Genomic DNA, 25887 nt, shown 5'->3' with positions numbered 1-25887 from the left:
GATATCCCCCCATCCCCTTCTCATCCATTTCCCGACCCAAACCATTTACCTTTTGATTTTGAAAATTCTCTTTCAGTTCTCATGGAGCATTCATACTTCCCCATCCTTTGCTTCACCCTACAAAGATTTGGAAACATGATCCTAAGGAGACTGCTTGGCTCCCTTCTGCTGACCAGCGTGAGGTGCTGCAGACGCGATTTTGCACCCCATTGCTGTCCCTGTCCTTTGTCCTCTCCTCTCTGCTATGATGCCTGTTTTTCAATCCCAGAAGGACTTCATTTCCCTGCCTTGTTACAGAGATTCCCTTCCTCCTTCTCAGGGGTTTCTCAGAGCCCTTTCTCACATGACTTCTTGAAGACAACCCATTTCCTAGGGGCCTCTAATATTGAAGATTCTGATTTTTTTCAAAGCCGACTTTAGTGATACAGGCCAGTCATCCCCCAGACTCAAGAGGCTAAAAGCAGGAGGGCCTGAAATTCAAGGCCTGTCTGGGCTACTGTTTAGGTTCAAGGCTAGTGTGGGCAATTTCTCAAAATAAAAAGTTAAACAAAGAAACAGATTAAAAAAAAAAAAACCTGATTAAGCATATGGTTAAATAGTAGAGTGCTTGTCGAACTGTAAAGCCCCAGTACTGGACCATCAAGCAAGTAATTAATTGTGATTTTCACACCAGGATATTATTTCTCAACAAAGTGTTCACATCATTCAGCCTGGATTCTCAGCTAGTTGTACAATGTTCTTTGACATCAGCCAAAGAGAAAACGTACCGGCTGCACTGAGAAAAGTGCATAAAGGCGAGAGATTGGTTTTCTCTTCCATCTGACTATAATGACAGGATGCAGGGACACACTACATCTTTCCGAGTACTTTCCAATTTCCGTGCTGCTTTGGCTCCCAAGAGGAGAGAGGGAAGCAATTTAGCTATTGTTCCCCACTTGCAGTACAGCGTGTAGTAGGCAGCCTCCCCCTGCCTCTGTGCTTTCATTTCCCTCTGATAAGCAGAAAACACACACATGGAGGCCAATAATCCCCCTCAGTTTTTATCAATGTACTTATGTGAAAATGTTTTCGATTTTATTCTTCACTGAGATTTATTGGTTCGTTCACACTATCTAATTCAGGGTTTCTAGAGGTACAGTAAAACTGCAGCACAAACATGTGGGGACTTCACACCCCTGCTTCCCATGCCCCACCCCTCTCCTGGACCAACCAGCTGAATTCACCTGGGAGCAGAGGCAGCAATATTGTTCTGTTTCTGCTGCGTTGTTTTTGAGACTGAGTCTCTTTGCACTGGCTGGCCTTGAACTCACTATGTAGGATGGCCTTGGATTGTCCTGTCCTCATCTCCCATCTGCCAAGATAGCCGTATCCACTACCACGCAACACTCACAACCCTGCTTTTAAAATAAGTTCTCAATGATATTTTTATTAATTAAATTTAATAAACAATGCATTCAAGATATTAAACAATGAGCTGGGCAGTGGTGGCGCATGACTTTAATCCCAGCACTTTGCAAAGAGAGGCAGGCGGGTCTCTATGAGCTTGAAGCCAGCCTAGTCTACAGAGTGAATTCCAAAACGGGTTAAAAAATATTATTGAACAATAATAACAAATGTTTTTTTTATTACTTGGTTACTATATCCCCCAAAGAAATGCTACATTTAAAGTTTATTATTATTATATATGCTTTTAGTGGGAAAATTCAAATACTATTAATATAGTCAATATAGAAAATCAGAATTCGTTGTAATATTAGTATATTTAGACAACCACAGCCAATGATTCAGATATTTTTCCTGCATTTTCCTGTTTTTTGCTGTTGTTTTTGTTTTGTTTTTGAGGCAGGGTTTCTCTGTACCTTTGGAGCCTATCCTGGAACTCACTCTGTAGAGCAGGCAGGCCTTGAACTCACAGAGATTTGCCTGTCTCTGCCTCCCATGTGCTGGGTTAAAGGCATGCACCACCATCGCCCAGCTTCCTATGTTCTTATAAGCATACCTAGACATACTGTACACCATAATGCTCAAATGATGCAGTTCTATAAACTGCCCACTCATTTAATCATGGGCATTATCTATGATGATATATTCTTGTACATTCTATACACACTATTCTGTGGACATATATGCGAATGTACACAAATTTATATTAAATTTCCATTAATTAATGCTTAGGCTATGGCCAGTTTCTAACCTATACAAACAAGACTGCTCATGAGTAGCCTTGTGTGTAGGTCTTGTCCAATAGAATGGTGTTTTTTTTTCTCTAGTATTTCTGCAAGTGAAATTACTCTGTTATGAATGTGAAAATGTTCATTTTGATAAGTATATTCAAATTACTCCTTTTAATTTGAGTTTAAAAGTCATTTATACTAGATAGAATCACAGATTGATTTGCCATTTTACTCTTTGTTACCATTCTTATTTTAAAATTCGTTTAACTCTTCTGACTTTCTGTGTTTCCTTGAGTGTTCTTTGGGATTCTGTTTCAGTTTTTCTGTCTTTTTGTTGTTGTTGTTTCTGCATATACTCAGTATATATTTCCAGATATTAAAATATACACAAAAAGCTTTACATAGCTCTTAATATCAACATTTTATCACTTGAATTGGCATCTAAATACCTAGTCACCATCTCAGAACCTTCACATATCTCCCCTTTCTGAGATAGTTTTCTTAAATAGTTTCTGAATATCTTGAGAACTTCATCAAAAAATTCTTAAAGATTTTTTTTTTATTTTTAGTTGTGTTTGTGCCTCTCCCTCTGTCTCTGTCTATCTCTGTCTCTCTCTCTGTCTGTCTGTCTGTCTGTCTGTCTGTCTGTCTGTCTCTTTGTGTGTGTGTGTGTGTGTGTGTGTGTGTGTGCATGTGTGTGCATGTGTGTGCAAGTGCCCATGGTGGTCAGAAGAGGGCATAAGATGTTTTGGAACTAGAGTTACAGGCTGTTGTCAGTTGACTGATGTAGGTGCTAAGCATAGAATGCTAGTGGAGGTGCAGGGTAAAGTCAGATCCAGCCCAGTCTATACAGTTTTGATCACTCAACTATTTGCTGAAATATCTTTCAAATGATAACTTATTTCTTGGATTATTTCCTTGTAACTCATACTATTAATTTAAATAATGTATTATGCTTTCATCATGCTTATAGAAGGAAGACAGCATAAATGGATAGCCATTTACCTAGAACTTAATTGTGGAAAGTACTAAAATTTGAATGTGATAATATACTAAAATATTTTTATAATTTATATTTTTAGTTTTAATTTCAGTAATTTATACTTATAAATCTATATTGCTTTTATTTGCATCACAGCAAGAGAAATAGTGGCAGAAGTGATTACAGGAGGAACAATTTACTTTAGTTCACTATTCCAGAGGGCTCAGCCCACTGGCAGGAGGGTATGGTGGAACAAAGCAGACCATGTCATGATGGGTCAGCAAACAGAGAAAGGGAATCCTGTCTTTGGTTGGCTTCTCCCTTTCCCCTCTTTGATGCTACCCAGACTTCCCATTTACTACCACCTATATGAGGGTGGGTCTGGTCATTCATCTTCTTTGGAAGCATCCTCTTTAACACATTCACAGGAATGCCTAACTAAGTTCCCAGGTGACTCTAAGTCTAGATGTGTTGACAATGGAGGTCAATGATCACAGAGGACACCTCTTTAGAAGTAGATTTAAAAATTTTTTTAAATGAGATTTTTAAAGAAATGATAGGATGCTAATAAAAATTTCAATATTTAATATATGATTTAAATAAAATCATAAAATAGCAAAGCCAAAAATAATTTAGCATTCAATGATGAGTTCTTAAATTCTATTTTCACATACTTATATTTATTTAAACTGCTATAATAAAACACTATATACTTTGATATACTGTGTAACTTACCAAAAACAGAAATTGCTGAAAGTGCAAGTAACCAGATGATTGCATAACCTCATATGACACAAGAGAGCTAAAATATTCATTTATAAGGATACAAGTAGTTTCATGAACCCACAACCCTTATAATTTAATCGCCTCCCAAAAGCCACACCCCTAGTACTAATATATTGACTATTAAAATTTCAACATACTTTTTGAGGGCAAAATAACCATCTATAGAAATTACCTATATATACACAAATAGTAGAAATGACTGAGGAAGGGGGTCAACCAAAGTATAATATCAGTGAACCAAAACATTACCAGGAGGACAAGTAAAATCTAGTCAAATTATACTTCAAAAATGTACACAAAACTGAATGCTCATCCTGTGTTATAATAAACTTTTCATGCAATAGTCTTTTTGAAATATAATTGCATACAATGTAATGTGCACAGTCCTATAAGCATTCTAAGTTGGAAAATATCTCTGAGCATCTGACAAGAGAAGGTACCGTTGAACTGCTTTAGAATAATTACTGAGGATAGTTTAAAATTCTTCTTTCATGGGAATGCAGCTGGCCATTTCGAAACATGGTTTGCAATCAAAGTGTGGGAGGGGATCTACCGCTGCTCTTTCTTTATTGTGGCAAAATGTGCCAATTCGACACACTGTTTTAACCATTAAAGGGTAAGATTAAGTTGGCATCGAGCACTTTCACAGTTTGTGAACACTGTCATTACTTATTTCCTGAAATTCCCATCATCTGAAGCAGAGACTTTGTACTCTAAATGATGACTTCACACTGCTCCCCACTGTGCTGCTTGGTGACCACTTTCTTTCCCCATAAGTGCCCTAATTTCATCTCTGTGTTTGCAATAAATTATCCTGGCAGAAAGCAACATAGGGGAGAATGGTTTATTTGACTTGCAAATTTTACAGATTATAGCTTGTAGTTGCATGGAAGCCAAAACAGGATATGACAGCAGCAAGTCATGTCATATCCATATAGCCAAGAAATGAAAGGAAGGAAGGAAGGAAGGAAGGAAGGAAGGAAGAAAGGAAGGAAGGAAAAAGGAAGAAAGGAAGAAAGAAAGAAATGTGTAGATACTTTGGTCCAGCTAGCTTTCTCCGTGCATAATCCATGGTTCGAAACAGGGAATGGTACCGCCACGTTAGCTGGCAGTAAAAGTTCCCCCACAGGCTAGCCTGATTTGGACCATCCCTCACTGACACCCTCTTTCCAGGTAGTTCTAGGCTGTGTCAAGTTGATATCTAAAATTAGAACTGTGGCTGTAATGTAAAATGAGTAAAAATGAATAAAAAAACAAAAAATGAATTTTCATACAAAAAAATAGCCATCACAGTGAGCCTGCCTTTTTTGTCTTCTTGTATCTACCTTATTTCTCTGTGAATTTATTGTTGTTATTTCACTTAAAGTTACATGAGTGGAAGTGGGGTGCCTTTAACCTTTAACCTTTAACTCTGTCCTGCCCTTCTCCATCTATGGAGGAAGAAAGAGACAGATACAAATTATTACATAAGTTAATATTGAAATCAGAGTTAGGAGCACTGTACAAGAAAGTATTTCACTTACTCATGACTTCCCTCTAGCAAAATGAGTTGCATTTTTCCTCTGGTCCTAGAATGTTTTGAATATACTATGTTTTATATTATTCATATATACTCATATATAAAAATAATATAACATGACAATATAATAATATAAATGAATATACCGACTTATATATTATTAATAAATATCATTTATATATTATACACACACACACACACACACACACACACATATATATATATAGGCCTTCCCCACAAGACCATATTTTTAATGGCAATAGCATCATGCCACTATGAATATTATGGGGCTCACAATGCCTGATGTTAGTTTTGAAAATATTTGTTAACATGAGAATGAATTCATAAGAATCTAGGCATGTAAGCTAAAACAAAAACAATTATAATTTGAGCTGGCTTGTTTCATGCTTTCAATTATGAAATGAATAGCTTTTAGTTAAATATATAATGGTTTGATTAAAGAAATTATTAATTTATTTCTTGTTGAAAATTAGATCATTGACTAGGAGTACTGAAAATATGGGATTGGAAGGCTAAGATTAGTAAGCACGTGTCTGGATCAGTAGTAAGTATTAAAGTGATAGTAAAAGAATTTGTACTATGAGAAAGCAAAGTATATTATGTGCAATCTTATTTCTGGTTGAATCATGTTTTCTGTTATTTGAAATTTATTTACTTTGCAATATGCTTATAAGACCTCTAATAGAAGGAACAGTATTGATATCACTATAGTTATACTATTATAATTTATTTCAGAAGCTAAAGTAGTCAACCAGATTAGTTCTGAAACCTGTATCTTAGCTTTCTAACATAAGATGTTAACACCAGGTTTTTGTTTGTTTGTTTAACAAAAATGAGCAGAAATATGCAGTAATGTCTGAGGGGGAGAACACTATAAATCACTGATGACATTACCTCTGACATTGCATTGCTTTCTTCTCATGTTTAGGGTTGCTGGAGAAAGATAACTATTGATGACTTTTTTCCATTTGATGAAGATAACAATCTATTGCTTCCAACTACAACCTATGAGTTTGAACTCTGGCCAATGCTGCTGTCTAAAGCCATCATTAAACTGGCAAATGTTGAGTATGTAATGAAAAACTATCTTGTATTTATATGAAAATAAAGGGCGCCTACATCCATGCTGAGAGCCTTTAACACTTTAATTCAAGGAATTTTTTTTCTTGTAATCAATGTAAACTTCGAAGTATAAAAATTAAGGTGACTAAGGCACTGGTTTGAAGTATTGGCTTAACTGGGTAAAGGACAAAATCATCCCTAGAAAGAACACTCAAAAATTATTCTATTCTCAATGCTTCCTTACTAGGAATCGAAAGTATATCAGGGAAAATGTTTCATGCTAGTGAGGTAAATTGTTTATTAGGGGAAAATATTAAATCATCTAAATGATGAATAATATATACTAAGATCCAATTAATGTTTTAGAATCTGTGTATGCAGCAATACTGTATAAACCTTAGAAAGATCTGAACTCATCAGAAGGATGCCAAAATAGGCTTCAGGCTTTTGTTCCCTTTAGCCCCTTTCATCATGATGAAAACTCCTTTACTTCAGTATGTTTGCAAAATGTGTTTATATTTATCTACCTACAAGATGTTGCACTCAACAAACAAGTCTGCCATGCTCTTACAGGCAGGTCTTTCTTCCATCTGGTCCTTTCGGGATAACTCAGTGAAAACAGGGCTCAAATACTGGAGTAGATGTGCTTGGCATCTGCACAACTCAGTGGGGCCATCCTCACTCTCGCTGCAGGAGCCTGATCCCATAACCTCCTGCAGTGTGCCATAGAAGCTCCATCCTCCACAGACCTCACCCTCCTCCCGTCAACCTGTGCTCAAAGCCCAGCCCCTCCTCTTCCCTCAGAAGCATTAGCAATACCATTGAGATGCCAGGGCTGCTTTGTGTAGCTATCCCTTTGACTGGCCTTTCTTTTGTCTCTCAAGACTACCTAACCAAACAGCCACCGCTACTGTCAGCCTCCTCATTTTTCTTGCTAATCCTCAGTTTCTACTGATAATTTGTTTCACTCAGCTTTCAGTCCTCCATTTCAAAAGTGGCAATTATGTCTGTCTGTTTGGGGAAAACACAAGTCTAATGCTCTTCAAGTTCCTGAGAATTGGACCTGAAAGGCTGGCAAAACATTGAATAGATGACCCGGATAGCTGCGGCAATACTTCATTTGCTGTAAAGCCATGGCTCAGTGGAATTCATTAAGAACATGACTATTAATAGAGTTATTCTTTTAAAATGAATAGACAAAGCCAGCTTGAAAAGAAAAGACTAATAAGTAGAGGACATTTTTTACAGATTTCTAGTAGAAACTGCCTCACACGATGTCCTTCATATTTTTCTGTAAATTCATCTCAGATTTGATTTTATATGGGAGGCTTAGCATTCCACAGACAAACCTAATATGTTGTAGTGATTTACATACCCATGTGGAATATGGAACGAAAAGAGTATCATTTCCATAAGGCTTGCAAAGTCACTCATAAAATGAAATTACCAGAGGCATTTAGGGGAGACAGTGAAGCACAGACCAGATTTAGGTTGTCTTTGAGAAATGTAGAGGCATCAGGATTCATAACCCATTAAAGAAGCCAGTGTGAACCTATAAACAGTGGCTACGCCACTGACAAGCTGTGAATTCTTTCCAAGTACAAGGATGTGTGTTGGTCAGTCAGCTTCATTAGCACCATGCTTGGCACAGGGAAGACTGTGCCTTCACTCTGGGGTGGAAGGGGCTATGATATTTCTCTACATAGACGAATAGACATACAAACACACTAACCACCCATGGAAAGCACTCATAGGCAGACAGACCAAAGCAGAGCATGGCATTTGGCCAAAGACAACCACCGACTATGTCATACTGCCACGTCTACTCCTTTGCAGGATGGACAATATATTTCTGTTTTCTCTTCCACTGTCAAAGTTTTGCTAAGGATTCCTCATATTTATCTTGAGTCACCTCATGGACATCTCCACATAATCTCTGCAGTTGCAATGGTAAAACTTCTCCACTTTGAAGAGAAGACATTCACACACAGAGCATAGAAATGAGTTAACAAAATTTTACACTATTTAATATGAACATGTTTTATATTTAGGAAATTAATAGAAGAACTTTTAAAAACATAGTTCCTAATATGGGACTCCTTTATTAAAAGAAAACAACAAAAATCATATATTCATGATTTCAAAATACATTGGAAAGCTTAGTATTGGGTCTACTTATGCCTTTTTGTAAACAAATTAAAAGCATCTGGCTTGTGAGATAGCATTCCATTACTCCGTGATGTGCAGCCGGTATGATCCCCTACATTGATTACCATGATGCTATGTAGAGTGTTTCCTAGTCTTTATTTACTGCTACTTGTTTCTAATCGTTGATAACTATAGCACCATGCATTTCCTTTCAGCATCCATGTAGCTCAGAGGCGAGAGCTGGGAGAATTCACAATTATCCATGCACTTACTGGGTGGTTGCCTGAAGTCATTCCTCTTCAGTAGGTTTTTATTTTTTCTTAAAGAAACATTTACTAATTATTTGTTTCTTTGTTTATTGGGGGGATATGGAGTGGTGTGCCAAGGTATATATGTGGATGTCAGAAGAGAGCGTGAGGGCTCCAGGGATTAAAATTAGGTCATCAGGCCTAGCAGCAAGCATCTTTTGCCTACTGAGCTATTTTATCAACCCCTCTCCACTAGGTCTAAAGACTAAGTTTCTCATATAATTTTTTTTCTTTCTTTCCAACATTTCTTTATAATATTCTTTAAGAACATTGCAAGAATGGCCATGTTTTTACAAAATGTTTGGTAGCATAGCATTTTATAGTTTTTAAAATTCCTTGGGAGTTTTAGGGTAAATTATTCCTCCTTATAAAGCAGAATAACTCACAAGATTCCCTGTTGAATCAAGGACAGACTAATTATAAATCAAGCAATCAAGCAAAATCTGTTTGTGTTTTTCTACCTGCAAGATTCATGCACCCAGCGCACAGAAGGCCAGTCTGCCATGTTGTACAGACAAGCCTTTCTTCCGTTCTAGTCCTTGTAGTGCAACTCAAAATGTCAGTGAGGCTCAGATGCTGGAGTCGGACGAACATGACAACTGTACAGCAGTGCTCTATGGGAACATCCTCACATATGCTACACAAGTCTGATCCCATACCTTCCTGCAGTATGCCACAGCAGCTCCATCCTCCACAGAGCTCACCCTTCTGCTTTAGCAGTCCCTGTCAGCCCTGTGCTCAAAGCTCAACCCTCCCCACCTTCTGAAGGAAGTGTAGCTTTTTGATAGGTATATTCACACATACTGGGAGACTCCAGGTACTTAAATAGATAACTCGGAACCTAAGATCCTATAGCATCTCAGGAAAAAACATTATTGTTAGGGAAATGTCAGGACAAGGGAAAAAGATTTGAGTTGTTTCAGGTGGGAAGGCAAATAGGTATCATGAGAGGACAAATTAACACAGCTTGCTCTGTAGGTCGCATTCACTCCACAGTTGTCTTTAGTGATTTTTTTTTTTTTGCCTGCTGTGCTTGGCAAAATAAATAAAGTTGAGGTAGCAAATGAAATTAGTCTAATAAACTAAGAAGTTAGCCAGTCTGTTACTAGCTTCTCGATGTCAGGTAGAAAACAGGCATCTGAGAATTAATGCCAATGTTTTTCCTCTAAGTCCAGGGTATGTGGACAGAGTTTGGGAGCTCTTGAAGGAAATATTGCCCGAGTTTAAGCTCACAGAAGATCCCAGTTCTGAAAGCAAAATCACAACGGTAGACAACAAACTGAAGGAACCCGGGAAAGAGACAAAGGATGCCAAGGAAGTGAAGGATGGAAAGGAAGTGAAAGAGGGGAAGGATTTCAAATTGGAAGGTTCCCTTACGACCCTGAAGGCTCCAGAGAAAGGCGACAAATCTGCCAAGGGTAAGATATGGGGAGTCGTGCACCAGGCCATGACTGAGATGCCTTACAGGCTCTGTTGAAGCTAATGATGCTTTTTTGGTGTTGCTACCATTTCTTAACTCTCTCTTTGAATTTTAGAATTCTCAGTGATGTGAACTGCAGATAATTATTGCCTCGTTACCTCCCTTTCAGTAAATATCAAAGGCGACTTTCAATTTTGCTGACATTAAATTCCTGTTGTGTTAGAAAGAGGCAAGATACTGAAGTCTAATCCCTACTAGGATATCTCTTTCATATTTATGTGTAGAGTGGGCTGGACCCCCACAGTGAAGTAGGAAACTGACTTTTTACGTAGCCTATGCTCGTATCACGTTTTCAGAGAATGTGGTAGGAGCATAGGCTACATAAATTAAGTCTATTATAAGATGGTGGTTCCAATCTGAAGAAAAATAATTTCAAATTATTTTTACAAAGTATAAAGTTATTTCTATTTTCAAGATGAAAAGTTGATTGAATAATTGCTTGTTCTGTGTCTATTGAATTATTTTATAATTATGTATATGAAGAAACTGCTTGTGAAGTAGAATTAAATCTACTAGGAAGTACTTAGGTTTTTCTGTATATTTCCATTAAATGTTCCTTCAGATACTTTATGTTTTATAAAGCATTAACATTTTGTCAGAATTATTCTTTATCAAGATTGTTTCTAACTAAGGAGTGAGAGAGACAGGAGATCACAAATTGTAGCCAGCTTAGGCAGTCATGTGAGTTATGGTGAGACCCTGTCTTAAGAATCCAAAGGTTATAACTCAGTGCTATAACATTTGTCTAGCATAGGCAAGGCTTTAAGTTTGATTCCCAGATCTAAAAAGGAAAAGAAAAATTGATAAAAGATCTTATCTGCCAGTATATGTTACCATTATTATACAGAAAAATTTTTTATATCTTCAAAAATATATCAAGATCAGAGGCATGAACAATGTATGTCCACTCAGGCCTATTTCAATGAAAATAAGCAACAAAGAAATGTGAGTGGATTTATTTTTTTCAGTATATTTTCAATTAATTTTCTTCTAGAAGTCCTTTATGATGTTTTACAAGTTAATACTCAGGTATCCAATCATTAATACTCACCTAAATATACTCTTTGCTGACAAAAGTACAGGTAATTTTCTAGGAATTAGTGATAAACATGGTAAACAGAAACAGATGTGAAAAAAACCCACCTTCTGAACCTGATGGTCCAGTGGGAAACACTGACTAATAAAAACGAAGCTATGCTAACCTGAGGTTGAAAAATAAGAAGACTGATTCAAGAAGGAAAAAAAAGTAATTAGAAAAGAGTAGAACTTGGTTTGCACAATTTATGGAATTCTGAGTTGTAAAACTGGATAGCTGGTGAGGTCTACCTAGGGCACTATAGAATGATTTTGGTTGGGCTGGAGAGATGGCTCAGAGGTTAAGAGCACTGACCCCTCTTCCAGGGGTCCTGAATTCAATTCCCAGCAACCACATGGTGGCTCACAACCATCTGTAATGAGATCTGGTGCCCTCTTCTGGCCTGCAAGTATACATGCAAGCAGAACACTGTATATGTAATAAATAAATAAATCTTAAAAAAAAAAAGAGAATGATTTTGGTCATATTTAATCTGAAATGCCTTAAAGATAATCATTGAACTTTTAATATCAAAAGTCCCAAGCTGTGTATTTAGGAGACTTTCACAGGTGTACTGTGATATTTCTCAAGAATACATCATGGACTAAGAGGTAGGAACTGAGTCCAGAGATGATAAAGATCTGAGAATTGGTACCAATGACTGACTATGAGGGAGAGAAAAGAGTAGCTGGAAAAGTGGGGCAAGAAAAGACGAGTGGGCTAGCCTTGAAATCAAGGGGGGAAAGTTTCTTCAAGAATAAGAAAGGCTGTCTAAAATTTTATAGTGAGGTGAACTGTGCTGTTCACTCAGTTTCTCCACTAGACTGTTGGTTGTGGGAGTTAGTGGACATTGGGAACGGAGCATATGGAAACCTGTGGAAGAGAGCCAAAGAAACAGGAAGAGATATAATGTACAGCCAAGTCTGCGAGAAATTTGGCTTTGAATAACAACAGAGCAATAAATGGGAAGCTGATAATAGCATGAGATACACAGAATCTATATCGGTAAATTTAATGAGGGAGAACTTCCCAGGGTAGCTCTCTAGTGTGTGACAGTTCCCAGGGTAGCTCTCTAGTGTGTGGTGGATTCCATTCTTTCTCCCTTTTCAAGAAACTGACACCAAGGCTCTGATTTAAGATGGATCTTCCCAGGAACCACATAGAACGGCTGAGTTCTTTCAGCTATGGGAACAAGTGCTCCTTCTTTCCAATGTGCAGGCACAGGCCATGTAGCCACGGGGTGAACAGACAAAAGGGTAGGAGGTAGACAAGCTTGGTCCGGAAGAGGGTGAGGATTTATGACACAAAGATTTGAATAGTCTATGGTTCTAGGAGCCTGGCCATGAGCTGAGAATGAGGTTGAGAATGGGAGATGGAGACTTGGTTGAAATTCAATAGCAATGTGGTGATATTTGTAAAACTAGGGAAGAATAATATCCAGTAACATTCATCTGATAAGTTATTTATAGTGAGGCTAACAAAATCATGGAATTGAATGACAGATGACATATTAGTCTAGTGGTAAACACTAAGCCATTTTTATTTACATGTTTTTTCTTTTCTTTTCTTTTTTTTTTTTTTTTTTTTTTTTGGTTTTTTGAGACAGGGTTTCCCTGTAGTTTCTAGAGCCTGTCCTGGAGCTAGCTCTTGTAGACCAGGCTGGCCTCGAACTCAGAGATCCGCCTGCCTCTGCCTCCCGAGTGCTGGGATTAAAGGCGTGCGCCACCACCGCCCGGCTTATTTACATGTTTTTATGGGATATATTATAAATAAAATTCTAAATAGGAGTTTGAAAGTAAAGTTCAGTTTTAAAATTGTAACTGAAATCACATATTGCTGCACAAATTAGCTTAAGTTGTGTCAGTATTTATAAAAAAATAAAACTTTATTATCCTAGTTTTTAATACTTAAAGTTCTCAAACAGCTCAGCCTACATTTGAAGTTTATAACATGTCTAACATATATTTTAAATCTATTCTAAACACCATGAGACAGGTTTATTTTCTATGCTAAGAGACATCAGAAATATTTGAGGTCATATTTTTAATAACTGCACTCTTTTTAAAAAAGTGATCAGGCGACCAATGAGGGTTATAAATTTAGCTGTTGATGTAAATAATCTAAACTCTCATTCCAAATTGAAGAGACTTATTAGGCAAAAAAAAAACAATACTTCACATTTAAAAAAAAATTAAAGTCTTTTCATGGAACTGTGCTCATGAGTGAAAATTCAAATGGAGGGCACAGCTCGGTAGATGGTTTATTGCACAAGCCATACTGGAAACAGGTGGTTGGTTTGTAGGCATTGTTGGATTTCATCACCACAAGAGGATGCTTTACTGAAAGAAAATGGTATTTGTTCCAGCTAAAGTCCCCAAGGAGGGTAAATTAAGAAGGTCCTGTTTAGATAGAACTAAACTTGTAATGTATGCTTTGCTGTTCTTGTTTGTTTTCATTTTAAGATGAGAAAATTAACCTGACACTGCAATTAAATATAAATAAAATATATTCAAGGGGCTGAAGAAATAGCTGCCTGGTTAAGAGCACTTTCAGTCCAGCATGAGTATCTGAGTCTAGAGCCCCAGGATCTGAGTCTAGATCTCCAGGATCTGAGTCTAGATCCCCAACATCCACATAGAGAGCATGGGGCTGCCTGTGTAACCCTAGCACTGTTGGGGGCAGAGTCAGGAAGATGTATGGAGTTTGCTAGCCAACAAGTCTAGCTGAAATAGTAGGTTCCAGGTTCAGTGAGAGAGAGAGAGAGAGAGAGAGAGAGAGAGAGAGAGAGAGAGAGAGAGAGGACTCTGTCTCAAGGGAGTAGGGTAGGACGTGAGAAAAGGACACCAGCAACCTCCTGTGTGTGTACTTGTGCTCCACAGGTACTCATGCTCCCAGCACACAAATGCATTCAAATCACTCTCCGTATGCAACATAAAACTGGATATAATAATTTAATTGTTATGCATAATATTAACTGCCCAGTTAAATAAATTCTTCCCAGATTTCACAGCCCATGTTAATTTTTAGAATTGTTTTCTCTCATTTAATGTGGTATTAATAAGAGGAGATTTCATTTTGGGAGAAAGCAAGGCTGTAGTTTTACATTTAAGTACTATTTTACATTTTTTATATTAAGTACAGTTTTACATTTAAGTTTTAACCTTCTTAGGACACACTGGCTGAATATGTAGCACAGCCTGAGGTTTTCTAGATAAAAGATTTACCATTTTTTCTTAATGTGTCAGAGAAAGCAGATGCAAAAGACCTTGGGAAGAAGAGGAATAAGGATGGAGAGAAGGAGAAGGAAAAATTCAAATTTTCACTCCATGGTTCGAGACCCTCATCTGATGTTCAATACTCTATGCAGTCCTTGTCAGATTGTAAGCTCTCAGTCTCTTACAGTAACTACCTTAGTCTGTGCCTAAGCTGATGGAAAATGTCGGAACGTAGAAAAGTACACTTTCTCTTTTGACATGTCTAAGTAAGCATGTTCAAGTTTTCCTGCCAACTTCAGCTCCTCCGTGTAAATGATGGGTTTGTATGTTGTTAGGGGATGAAAACAAAAGCAAAATTGCCATGAGCAACACTTCATCTTTTAAAAATAACTTTTTTGTCAAAGTAAAAGAAATAACACCCCTTGCCTTAGAACTCATGATACGCTCACGGTGACATACACTTTTAATCCCAGCACTACAGAGGCAGAGGCAGGTGGATTTGGGGATTCGAGAGTAGCATTATCTACATAGTGAGTTCCAGGCCAACCAGTGCTACGCAGTGAGATCCTGTCTTAAACAAACAAACAGACAGACAAACAAACAAACAAAAACCCCAAGTATCAAATCAAACAGCAACAGCAACAAGACCAAGGAATTCATGAATATGCCGAATATGATGCAGGTTGGGTCTGTGAGCTCTGTCTATAGTCAGATCTCTGCTTCAACACTGGGTGGAGGAGTACCAGGCTAGTGAGAGAGCCCCTCATCAGCCAGGTTCCCTCTCTTCTTCATCACCACAGCAGCGTCTAAGAGTGTTCTCAGAGTTAAAATCTGAAGTTTTCATCTGTTGGTATATCACGTTTCAGCATATTCATGATGACTGTTTTAATTCTGAAAAGTGCTTAAGACAGAACCCTGGTTTCCGCTGAGCTCTACAGGATGGATGTCATCTGACATGAATAAGAGCGTGAGAGTGCCTGTGTAGACATCCTTTTCCTATGCAGTTAATTTTAAGTGGCTTTGGAAGATGCATTCCCTTCAGTCGGCTGCTTTAGTTTCATTTGTAGCAGCTCGGAGATGGACCCTGAGTTTTCAAAAGGTACTTGACTTCTAGATTAAGTTCCTACGTGAAAGAATGACTTGATTTCTACACTATTTGTATTCAGTTTGACAACAGAAATACAATATGCTGTACCTAGCTCTGAGAAAGCATGGAAAATTTAATATAAAACCTATGTCTTACTATTTTTTTTTTTTGGAAATTAATGTTTAACACAGCTGTAATTACAATGAAATGGCATTCATAGCTTTAAAATTCTATAAATAAGATAAATGAAGGTGACAAAAGTTCTTTAGATATTTATGCATGGTTTTTCATATGTGTGCTTACATTTCTGTAATATCTACTACAATCTACTACATGCTAATAACTATGTGACATTTAAGGGTCCCCCTCCCAGTTTGTTATTTTCAAAGTAAATGTATTTATGAATGCAACTTACAAATGATTCAAACAGTACATTTTATTGTTTTAATTACAAGAATTAAGGTTATTTATGACTGTCAGGAATTCTTTCAAACTGTATTGTCCTGTCTGACGCCTTTAATTGTGTGGATTCTGAAGCTCTTTGCCAGGAGAAGTGGGAGAAGAGATGGGATGATTATGGTTGAGATTTTTAAGGGCCAAACTCATTGATCACTTCTGTTTGTATTCCTTTCAATCACAGTTGACCCTATCTAACTAAGGGATTTGGAAAGACAGTTTGGCTAGATGTTTTAGAGAAGGAGGACTCCCTCTGGTGGACAGTAGCTAACCTCTGTCAAATTTTACTGCTCTGAACACTAGATACCCATTTCAGCCTTCCTGTACATATGTATTTAATACTTTACAAAAACCATGACCCAAACTATTTAATAATTGCACCTAGTTCAAGTTCTAAGACCTTTGTGATGTGCACTTTCACACACATACAAGCGCCACACCTCATCTCTTATGTTTTGTTGAAAACAGATTAATTGCACTAGGAGTTCCCATTCATAAAATCAAACAAGAGGGTAAGTTCTCGTCACTGCTCATTATCAAGTATACAGTTCTTCTGAGAATGCCCTCTGTAGACCTTTGCCCCCACAGATGGGAAGCCTATTGGCACTGGCTGTGATATTTTGGAACAACTCCAAATGAGTTGGACGTGGGTTTGCAAATCCAGGAAGTTGATTTTCAGAGTTCACCCATTTAACCACTGTATTATTCTTCCCCTCAATATCTGCTGATAGAACAATCTTTAAATGTTGGACAATTTTCTGACCAACTAAATTCAAAATGTAACTTAAAGAGAAACTTGGATTCAGATTGTGACATTAATGAAAAACGCCTAGGTTTTAATATATAAATCAGACCCTTCTAATATCTGACCAAAAAATTGCCAGAAATATTAGATACACAAATGTATGGCCTACAAATTAACTTATGTTTTATAACTTAGCAAGAGTCAAAAAATATATGTCAGGCCGGGCAGTGGTGGCGCATGCCTTTAATCCCAGCACTCGGGAGGCAGAGGCAGGCGGATCTCTGAGTTCGAGGCCAGCCTGGTCTACAAGAGCTAGTTCCAGGATAGGTTCTAGAAACTACAGGGAAACCCTGTCTCAAAAAAAAATATGTCAAAGGATCAAAGTCTGGCAAAACTAGAATATGCTTTTGTAGGATTGTAAGGAGAGCATTTTCTGAGTTTGGAAGAGATTGCCAAGTTTCGTAACTTTTACTTTCCAACTAAGAGCAGCTGTGCTTGTTTCCCCTGGATTCTTTTAAAGATAGATTAGCTTGAGCTTGTGCTGTAACCCATGAAACATGAGCAGAGTGATCCTTCCAGTTTGTTCATGCAATGCCCCATGCACAATTCTTCCTTAGCTTTCCTGACACTGTTGAGAGCATAGTGTTAAAGAGTGAGCAGGAAGAGTGGGAAGCCATGAAAAACTATGTGGAGATTTGCTGTGTATCTATAATGTCCACTTCATGCTGTGTGTAAGCAAAAGGAAACTAGCGGCATTTGTAAAGCTATGTAATTCTGAGTGGCTATTACAGCAGTTGGGATCACTTAGTGATTCACGGAACGTTGCCAACGTTAGTGTGCCAGTTACAAGGTGAAGGATATGTGGGCCCTGCTTAGCAGTGGGGTGGCTGCAATGAGGAAGGAAGTGTCTCAAGCTGACATCCACTAAGACCTAGACATTCAGAACAGAAGTTGGTGAAACTAGAAGTTTTTACAGGTTGGAAAGTGGCTATGCAGTTGATGATTTTAAATTTCAGAAATATTTGGAAGAGTGACTATTAGTGCATACTGTTTATTTGTAATATTTAGTCTTAGCAGGGCATTTCATATAAAAGATAAACCTGGCAAAAACTGTTTAAAATATAAAGAAAGACAAATGTCAGAGATCAAAGAACTATAGGATTAAGAAGGCCTCTTCTTAACCACAAATAAAGTAACCCTGTTAGAAAAATTACTTTGCTGTTGAGTTTTGCAGCATATTGTGGAATTACAAACAACTTCTGGTGGAAGATGATCCGACAAGCCTTCTTATCAGCCTATTCTTCTTCTGCTATTGCTATAAAAGCAGCAGTTCTCAACTCATGGGTCATGACACCTTTGAAAGGTCAAACAGCCCTTTCACAGAGGTCTAGTAAGGTCATTAGAAGACACAGATATCTAATTATGATTCATAATAGTAGCAAAATAACAGTAATAGAGTCGCAATGAAAGTGCTTTATGGTTGGGGGATACCACAACATAAGGAACTATATTAAAAGGTCACAGTTTAGGAAGCTTGAAAGCCAGTGCTCTAGAGAATAATTTTTAATAAGGAGTGACTGGACAGGCTAGGTACCCCTTTACATTCACTTCTCACATTTTATACCTCTTCATCTTGCATCTTGCATATATTTCTTAACCTATCTTCAATTTAGTTTTCTTACTTGAAAAAACCCATGCCATACCAAATGTATTTCTTAGGGCTTGTATGAAAATTGACTCAGGCAAACTTCTTAGGGCAGCAATTAGCACATAGAAAACATTTAATGAAAGTCAACCACTGCACAAGCATTTGTTGTAGTATTTGTAGTAATTTTGTAATTACTTGGAGTTCATCTCCTGGTAAATCAATGTTCTAGGCTGAAATTGTTATATATTAAGACAGTACAATCTAACAGAGGGTGAATCAATGATAAAAGTGATATTTGAGTAATTCTACATGCTAGATAGCAGAACTTTCTGATATTTATTTTAGGAAATGCAAAGAGCTTCATTCTCTGTAAAATGAGGCATCTAAATCATAATAACTTGGTGAAACCCTCTAGGCAATAAAGCACTTACAATTAAAATGTCAGTTTTAGCAACGAGGATACTCATAGATACTGAAAAGTATTGTAAAGTCCTTTTAGAAGTTAGGATTTTAAATGTCATCTCTTCATATCAATGTGGGCCATTTTATCTCTCCTTTTAGATTAGTCAGTTATTACACATGCTGAAATGCAGATCTGTCTGTTTTGCCATCTAGAAAGTTAGATGAGGAAATCACATGATGTCTGTTAGAGTTGTAAATAAATGATGTTATGGAATGCCTGGGGTCAAATATTTACCTTTAGGATATTCTAAAAATGCTTGTGTTTATATCTAATAAAACAAGAAGAAGCCAGGCATTGGTGGTGCATGCCTTTAATCCCAGGACTCAGGAGGCAGAGGCAGGAGGATCACTGTGAGTTCAAGGCCAGCCTGGTCTAAAGGAGCTAGTTCCAGGACAGGTTCCAAAGCTACAGAGAAACACTGTCACAAATAAACAAAACAAAACAAAACAAAAAAAAAAGGAAAAAATGAAGGAGATGCACTGTCTTAACTTTGTAAAATAAGATGAGACAATAGTTACCTGTGGATTATCTGAGCCTCATTATAAATAATTGTTTTTACTGAGGAATAACAGATAATTTAGAGTTTTTTTGAAAATTATTGCCTCTTCTTTCTTCCCAGACAGTTAAGTAGTCTGTGATAGAAGACCCATGGAGGGTTCAAGTTCCAGTGTATAATGTTGAATGATGGAGTATAATTTAGACCAAAATAATTTTATACATAAAGATGTTAACATCAAAATTTAGGAGGAAGTTAATGTGATGGGTGATTTTATGTCGCACCTGAGCCATGGGGTACTAAGAAATCTGGGCAAATATTATATGAAGATGTTTTTTGGATTATATTAATATTCAGATTAATAGGTGGAGTGAAGCAGCTCATCCTGTCTCCTGCAAATGAACCTCATCCAATCAGGTAAATGCTGGATATGCAAAAGTTTGCCCTTCTCCCCCTTGAGTGCTTACAGACTCAAACTCACTGACCTTTCTTGGGACTGGAGTCATCTTTAGGCAAGAATTACTCATTACTTTACTGGGGTCTTCCTCAGTTGCCTGACTTACCCTGCAGATTAAACGATAGTTATGTAGACCAACTCCTAATAATCACCCTATTTCCGTATCAGTCCTGTTTCTTAATGCAACAGGATTAATGCAGATGTTAGTACTATGACTTAATGTGCTGGTATAACAAATACTAAAAACACAGCTGAGTGATGTATGGATGAGTTTGAGATGCACACTTGAAAAGTCTGAATGGCTGTAAAGGACTGAGTGATAAGAATTCCAGATGTGACAGATGTTGTGGGACAAGTCCTACCTAGAAACAAGGAAGATGTGGTTCGAAAGGAAAGGTGATTCTTATTGTGAACTGGAAAGGAGGTTGCTGGAAGTGTATTCTAGTGTTTTGTAGAAGCAACGACATGTGAACCGTGACACTGGGTATTTACCTGAGGTGGTTTCCGAGCAGTGCTGAGCACGAGGACTAAGTTCTTAACTATGATTGGTAATATATGATGGGAGGTTAAAGGAAAGGGATCGTAAACCAGAAACCAATAAAAACTTAAAGACTAGAAAAAAATTTCACTCTGACCTTATCCTAAAGCGAGAAAACTTGTAAAAGAGTGCCAAGGGTGTGGCTTGCAGCCATCCATAAGGAAGTTACTCACTGTGGAGTTCACCAGGTCAAGTCCACAAAGAGTAGGGATAGACATGCTATTATCCACAGAGAGGCCATCTTTTAGAGGAAATACAGATAAGATGAAGGAAGCTTGTTAGTAACTTTACAAGACTGGACCATAGAACTATTTGTCTATGAATGAATATTCAGGTAAGTCCCCAAGATGATCCAGAGGTAATCAGGACTGCATTTAATCAGGCAGGCTCCCAGGAGACAAGGCTGTTTCCCATTCAGTTGCGGAGGGTGAGCCCTGCTCCTTACTTTTACTAACCCCTACTACCCACACAAAGAGCCAAATGGGCCTCTTTGCAAGGGCTCTTTATGGGTGAAGCAATTGCAAAATGTTCTCACAGGTTCTCTGGATAAAGCCAATGAGGTAGGTCACCATTCAGGGCCTGAAGGGAACAGTGGGCCCAGCAGACTGATAATCCAATTAAGAGAACTATTCCCAAACCTAACAGTAGAATTTGCCTTGCTAAGATTTTGTGCTGAGTTCCTACTTGTTCTATGCTTTTATCTCTATTATACTTTGGAGTCACATTTCTTGTCCAGTAGAAATAGGAATGTAAGAACTCTAGGAGATAATTTCATTTTTATTTATGACTGAAAAAAATTAATTGTTTATATTTAAACAAACAACCAAAAAAGAATTGTAGGAGAGAAGTTTTGCCTCAAGATGGGTCCTGCCTTCAGTCTCACTGGAGGTGAGTTAGGTATTTCAGTGACACTTGGGACTTGAGATTGATGTTGAACTGAATTAAAGCTTTTGGTGCTGGTGTCCCGGGTGGACGACACAGTCTACAGAGGAGCAGAGCTTATGGAGGAGACTGTTTCTCTCTTAATTCATTTGCCATAACCTCTAATGTAAGTGCTTTTGGCGATTCCAGTAGGGTGGTAGTTAAGGTTAAATCATTATAAAAAAAGAGGAAAAGATACCAGATATATTCTCCCCCCTCTTTCTGTTTCTTATTTCCCTCCACTTCTCCTTCCCTCGTCTCTTCCTCTCTGCTTCCTCGCTCTTCTATCCCTCCTATAAAAGAGGCCACACTAAGAAGGTAACTATCTAGTTTCATGTGGAGAGGAATGCTCATGATCCATGTATGGTTTTTTTTTTCCAGGTTCCTCAGCAGTACAGTCCCCTCACATGGTTGTATATGCTACCTTTACACCACTCTATTTGTTTGAAAACAAGATCTTTACGTTAGAGAAGATGGTAAGACTTCAAAACCAAGAGATATCATGTCCTTATGTGTGATGGAGGGGAGGTACATGCTCCTGTACTAAGGGGCTGGAACATCCATAATTATCTCAATTGTTCATAGTACTATCTTATATAAAGGTAAAATACTCATTTTAAAATATTTTTATATTAGGTACAAAAGAAAAATAGAGGAAGTATACATTTCAATATACCTATTGAAGCACGGTTTCTCTGTATAGCCCTGGCTGTCCTGGAACATGCTCTGTACGCCAGGCTGGCTTCAAACAAAGATCCGCCTGCCTCTGCCTCCTGAGTGCTGGGATTAAAGGTGTGCACTACCATTGTGGTGAGCCCACAAGTGTTATACAGTGAATGCAGAGCTATTGGATCTATTGGACTTTTCATGGGCTGCATGTACGCACACTCCACATGGAGAACCCGCTTTTGCAGAGCTACGGGCACGTCTGTCCTTTGGATAAGTCACTGTCAATTCTGTAAAAATCTTGTGAGATAGTCTCCCTTCTAGAATATCCCAGCAGTGTATAAATCTGACTTTTCCTGTAGGGGGACTGGATACCTCCCCCACACCATGAAGCCGTGGTGTGAAAAGGATTCAGTCAAGTCCTTGTTCTCACAAACAAAATCTACATAAAAATAGTCCCTCATAAACATTCTTTATTAACAGTGGTCACTGATAAGAAAGGCGCCTCATACAGGAGATGATAAGTCTGCTCTAACAGCAGACTCAGGAAGATGAGATCTCCTGGTCTGCTCTGACTAACAGGTTACTAACATTCTGTACTTGCCCTTTACCTTGGTTTCAACTAGCATAGGATCATAGCCCAGAAAATTAACCGTTTATACAGGAAAATGGCCCGAGTCACTAAAACTAGCTTCAGAGAGAAAAATGCTCACCTGGGCACGCTGATGCAGTCAAAAGCAAGGTCCCTAGAAGAAATTTCCTTTAAACTTAGCCAGCTAGAAACTACTACAAATCAAGCCCTCAGGTTAGTGTAGCTACCAAGGCTGTGTTCCCAGTCGCAGGGAAACTTGACTGCCACGCCCCCTCTGAGAGGTAAGGTGCCTCCTCGCCAAATCCACCGGTTTCTTGTGACTGTCAAAATGCATGCTTGATAACATTATTATGGCCTATGGGATTGTTAACTAGTCTGTATGCTTATATAAACTGAAAGCTTTGTGGTGATCACCGCCCTTTACCCTTTTTACCCCTTTTCTTACGCTTAGTTTTATCCTTACCCTTATGCCTTATATCTGATGCCTTGCCTTTAGCCTTATACCCCAATGCTTCTTCTCCCTTCTTTTAGCTTCCCTCAAGGAATAAAGAAACTTGCGGGGGGTGGGGGCGTACCTAAGTCAGTCAGTTTTCACTTGCTGTAGAAGTCCTATTCTGAACCCTGAGAGGGTGCTGCTGAGGCTGGTACTCAGTAACCATGATATACCCCCACCCAGTCACACCTATGTTCTTAAAGTGCCATGATAATATATACATTTGCACTAAGACTGGGGAGCCATAACCATGATCTTGCATCATAAGACAATGCAGAATAAACGCTACTTGCTTTTAAACAACAAACTTAATAACATAAATTTAGTAAATATAGCCAAAGGCAATACAATTAAATTGTGCATAGTGTATACAATCAGGCATAGACTGTGAATGTGCTGCTGTATGTTCTTTGGTTCCTTCCTCTATGCATATGTTTTATATTAAACTCTATATGTTTGTTCAGTGTGGAGTCTTTTTTTATGCTCCATTGGGAAGCTGGCTTTTTGTTTAACAGTTTTCCATATGGTGTCACATTTATACGATATGTTTAATGATTATATAACAGTTATGTTATTTATTTTGAGCAACTTTTTGTTCTTTGAGGAAAAAGCAAGTTCTCACCTCTTGTAATAATATCTGTCAAGTTACCACACAGTTTATTTAGACGAATGCAGCCATACATTGACAGTATTGTTCCATCCTGACCCTATGTGGGGACTTTAGACATCCAGCACCTTCCCCCTGGGGTTCTCTATGCTGTAAAGTCACACTACATTAAGCTGTAAGGATAGCGTGCACTCTGATACAATTGTACATAAATAGCCATTGTGTTAGAGTTGATTTTTAAAATTTTAATGAGAATTAGCTTGGAAAGTAAGTATTCCAGTAGGTTCACTGTTGCCCCATGTGTCACGTTCATCTTTTAGATTAACCTGAGAGCACAACACCATCATTTCAGAAGCTGTTATTACCAGCCAAAGTCTACCGCATAACAGTAGGAACATAAAAATGATAGGACTCAGGATGCTAGCACGAGCATAGGGACAGAGGCAGGTTCTGTTCTTTTTAATTCAAAGTTAAGTAACAGAAGCTGTGGTTGAATAACAGGCTCAGAACTTTTCACAGAATCTGGAAATCAGCAGCTCCCCACAATCAAATGTATGCCCAAAGTGTCTCTAAAGCCAAGACTCGTGTTTACTTTAGGCCTGATGGTCTCTTCCTTCATGTGAGCCATGGGTACCATTTTAGCTGCTCTAGATGGTAAAGACTCAATGTATGGATCATTAAGGTACATCAGCCATATGTTGTGGAATGTCACACCTCAAATCCAAGAGATACTCAAACTGCTTATTAAAACTGTAGCACTCAATGCACATTAATTCATATTATAATAATATAAATTACATCTCAGCGAATATGCTCTGATCTTAAGGTATAAAGATGAGTAACATAATCTAAATTCCTCACCACAAAGCTCAAATTCTATAATGAAGTGGGCAACAAGAATTAGAAAGCTGTTATAACGGAGAGTATGTCAGGTACCGAGGTAAACTGTGTTTGTTGAGTAATGGCACAAATGGACACCTATATAAATAAGGGGGGAAATCAGTGTGGGGTGACAGGACACAAAGCATGCATCTTCCCCCTAATGGGCAGCCAGGGAGATCTTCCCAAAGGAAGCTAACTCTTTAACCTGAGGTCTAAGAAGTTACACTAGCAAATAGGAGAAGGTGTGCTCAAAGCAGAGATCATTTTGGGAAGTCTGAAGAGCAAGGCTACCACATAGACCCCTGTTCTGGGAACTAACAGAGATTGGGTTAATTGTAAAGAAGTTTCAGAAGCAACTCTAGTTATGGAATTAAGGACAGAATATTCTTCACAAGTCTTTTTTTCTATTTTCCTTAGATACAGTGTCGCTATGTAGCTCAGGTTGGCCTAGAATTTGTGATCTTCTTGATTCAGGTTCCTCGGTGCTGGAAACAAATGTGCACCACAATAACAGTTTAAACCTTTCCTTTGGGTTCCATAAAGGATTTAAGGTGCCAAAGACTCTGGAATCAATCTGTTGTCTGTAACATGATTACGAAGGATCCATCCCAGATGTCACCATTTGTCTGGAGTGTTGTGGTCCCCTATCCCATCTGATGGCTCTTTTAGGTTGACTTTCTAGGAGGTTGATCTAGTTCCCCTGTAAATATCAACTAGCATAGAGAATATAAGTATACCTTTTAAATCATAAATCCATAAGAAATGGTTCTTCCCTATTTAAAATTTTGTAAAATGGAGGCTAACCCTAAAGTTACAGCCCCAAATCATGTTAAGATCAACATACATAGTTAGCGACTTGCATTTGGTTAAGAAATAATGGAGACTACAGAGGAATAGAACAAATCATCAAGAGCTACCCTATGCAATCCAGCACCCCTCCTATCACAGACTACCCGTAAATTCACTCCCGAGTATCCAGTGGATTACTCTGGGACAGTGATTTGATTTCATGGTGGCTTCCAACACCTAAGAAAAGAAAAGTTTATTCTTTAGATGGCATAGGGGA

The 25887-nt window shown here is 38.0% G+C and overlaps 1 protein-coding gene across 1 annotated transcript in view; it reads left to right on the top strand.

Moving 5' to 3' along the window:
- Adgb (androglobin) overlaps window positions 1–25887 on the top strand; it is a 112275-nt gene that overhangs the window by 28524 nt on the left and 57864 nt on the right. The window contains exons 6-9 of the mRNA XM_038339465.1: window positions 6411–6550; window positions 8908–8994; window positions 10171–10418; window positions 21963–22057. Coding sequence (XP_038195393.1) covers window positions 6411–6550; window positions 8908–8994; window positions 10171–10418; window positions 21963–22057 — 570 coding nt within the window. The remainder of the gene's footprint in view (window positions 1–6410; window positions 6551–8907; window positions 8995–10170; window positions 10419–21962; window positions 22058–25887) is intronic.

This window comes from Arvicola amphibius, chromosome 8 (assembly GCF_903992535.2).
Source record: "Arvicola amphibius chromosome 8, mArvAmp1.2, whole genome shotgun sequence".
NCBI lineage: Eukaryota > Metazoa > Chordata > Mammalia > Rodentia > Cricetidae > Arvicola > Arvicola amphibius.
This window is presented reverse-complemented; position numbering and strand designations above follow the sequence as displayed.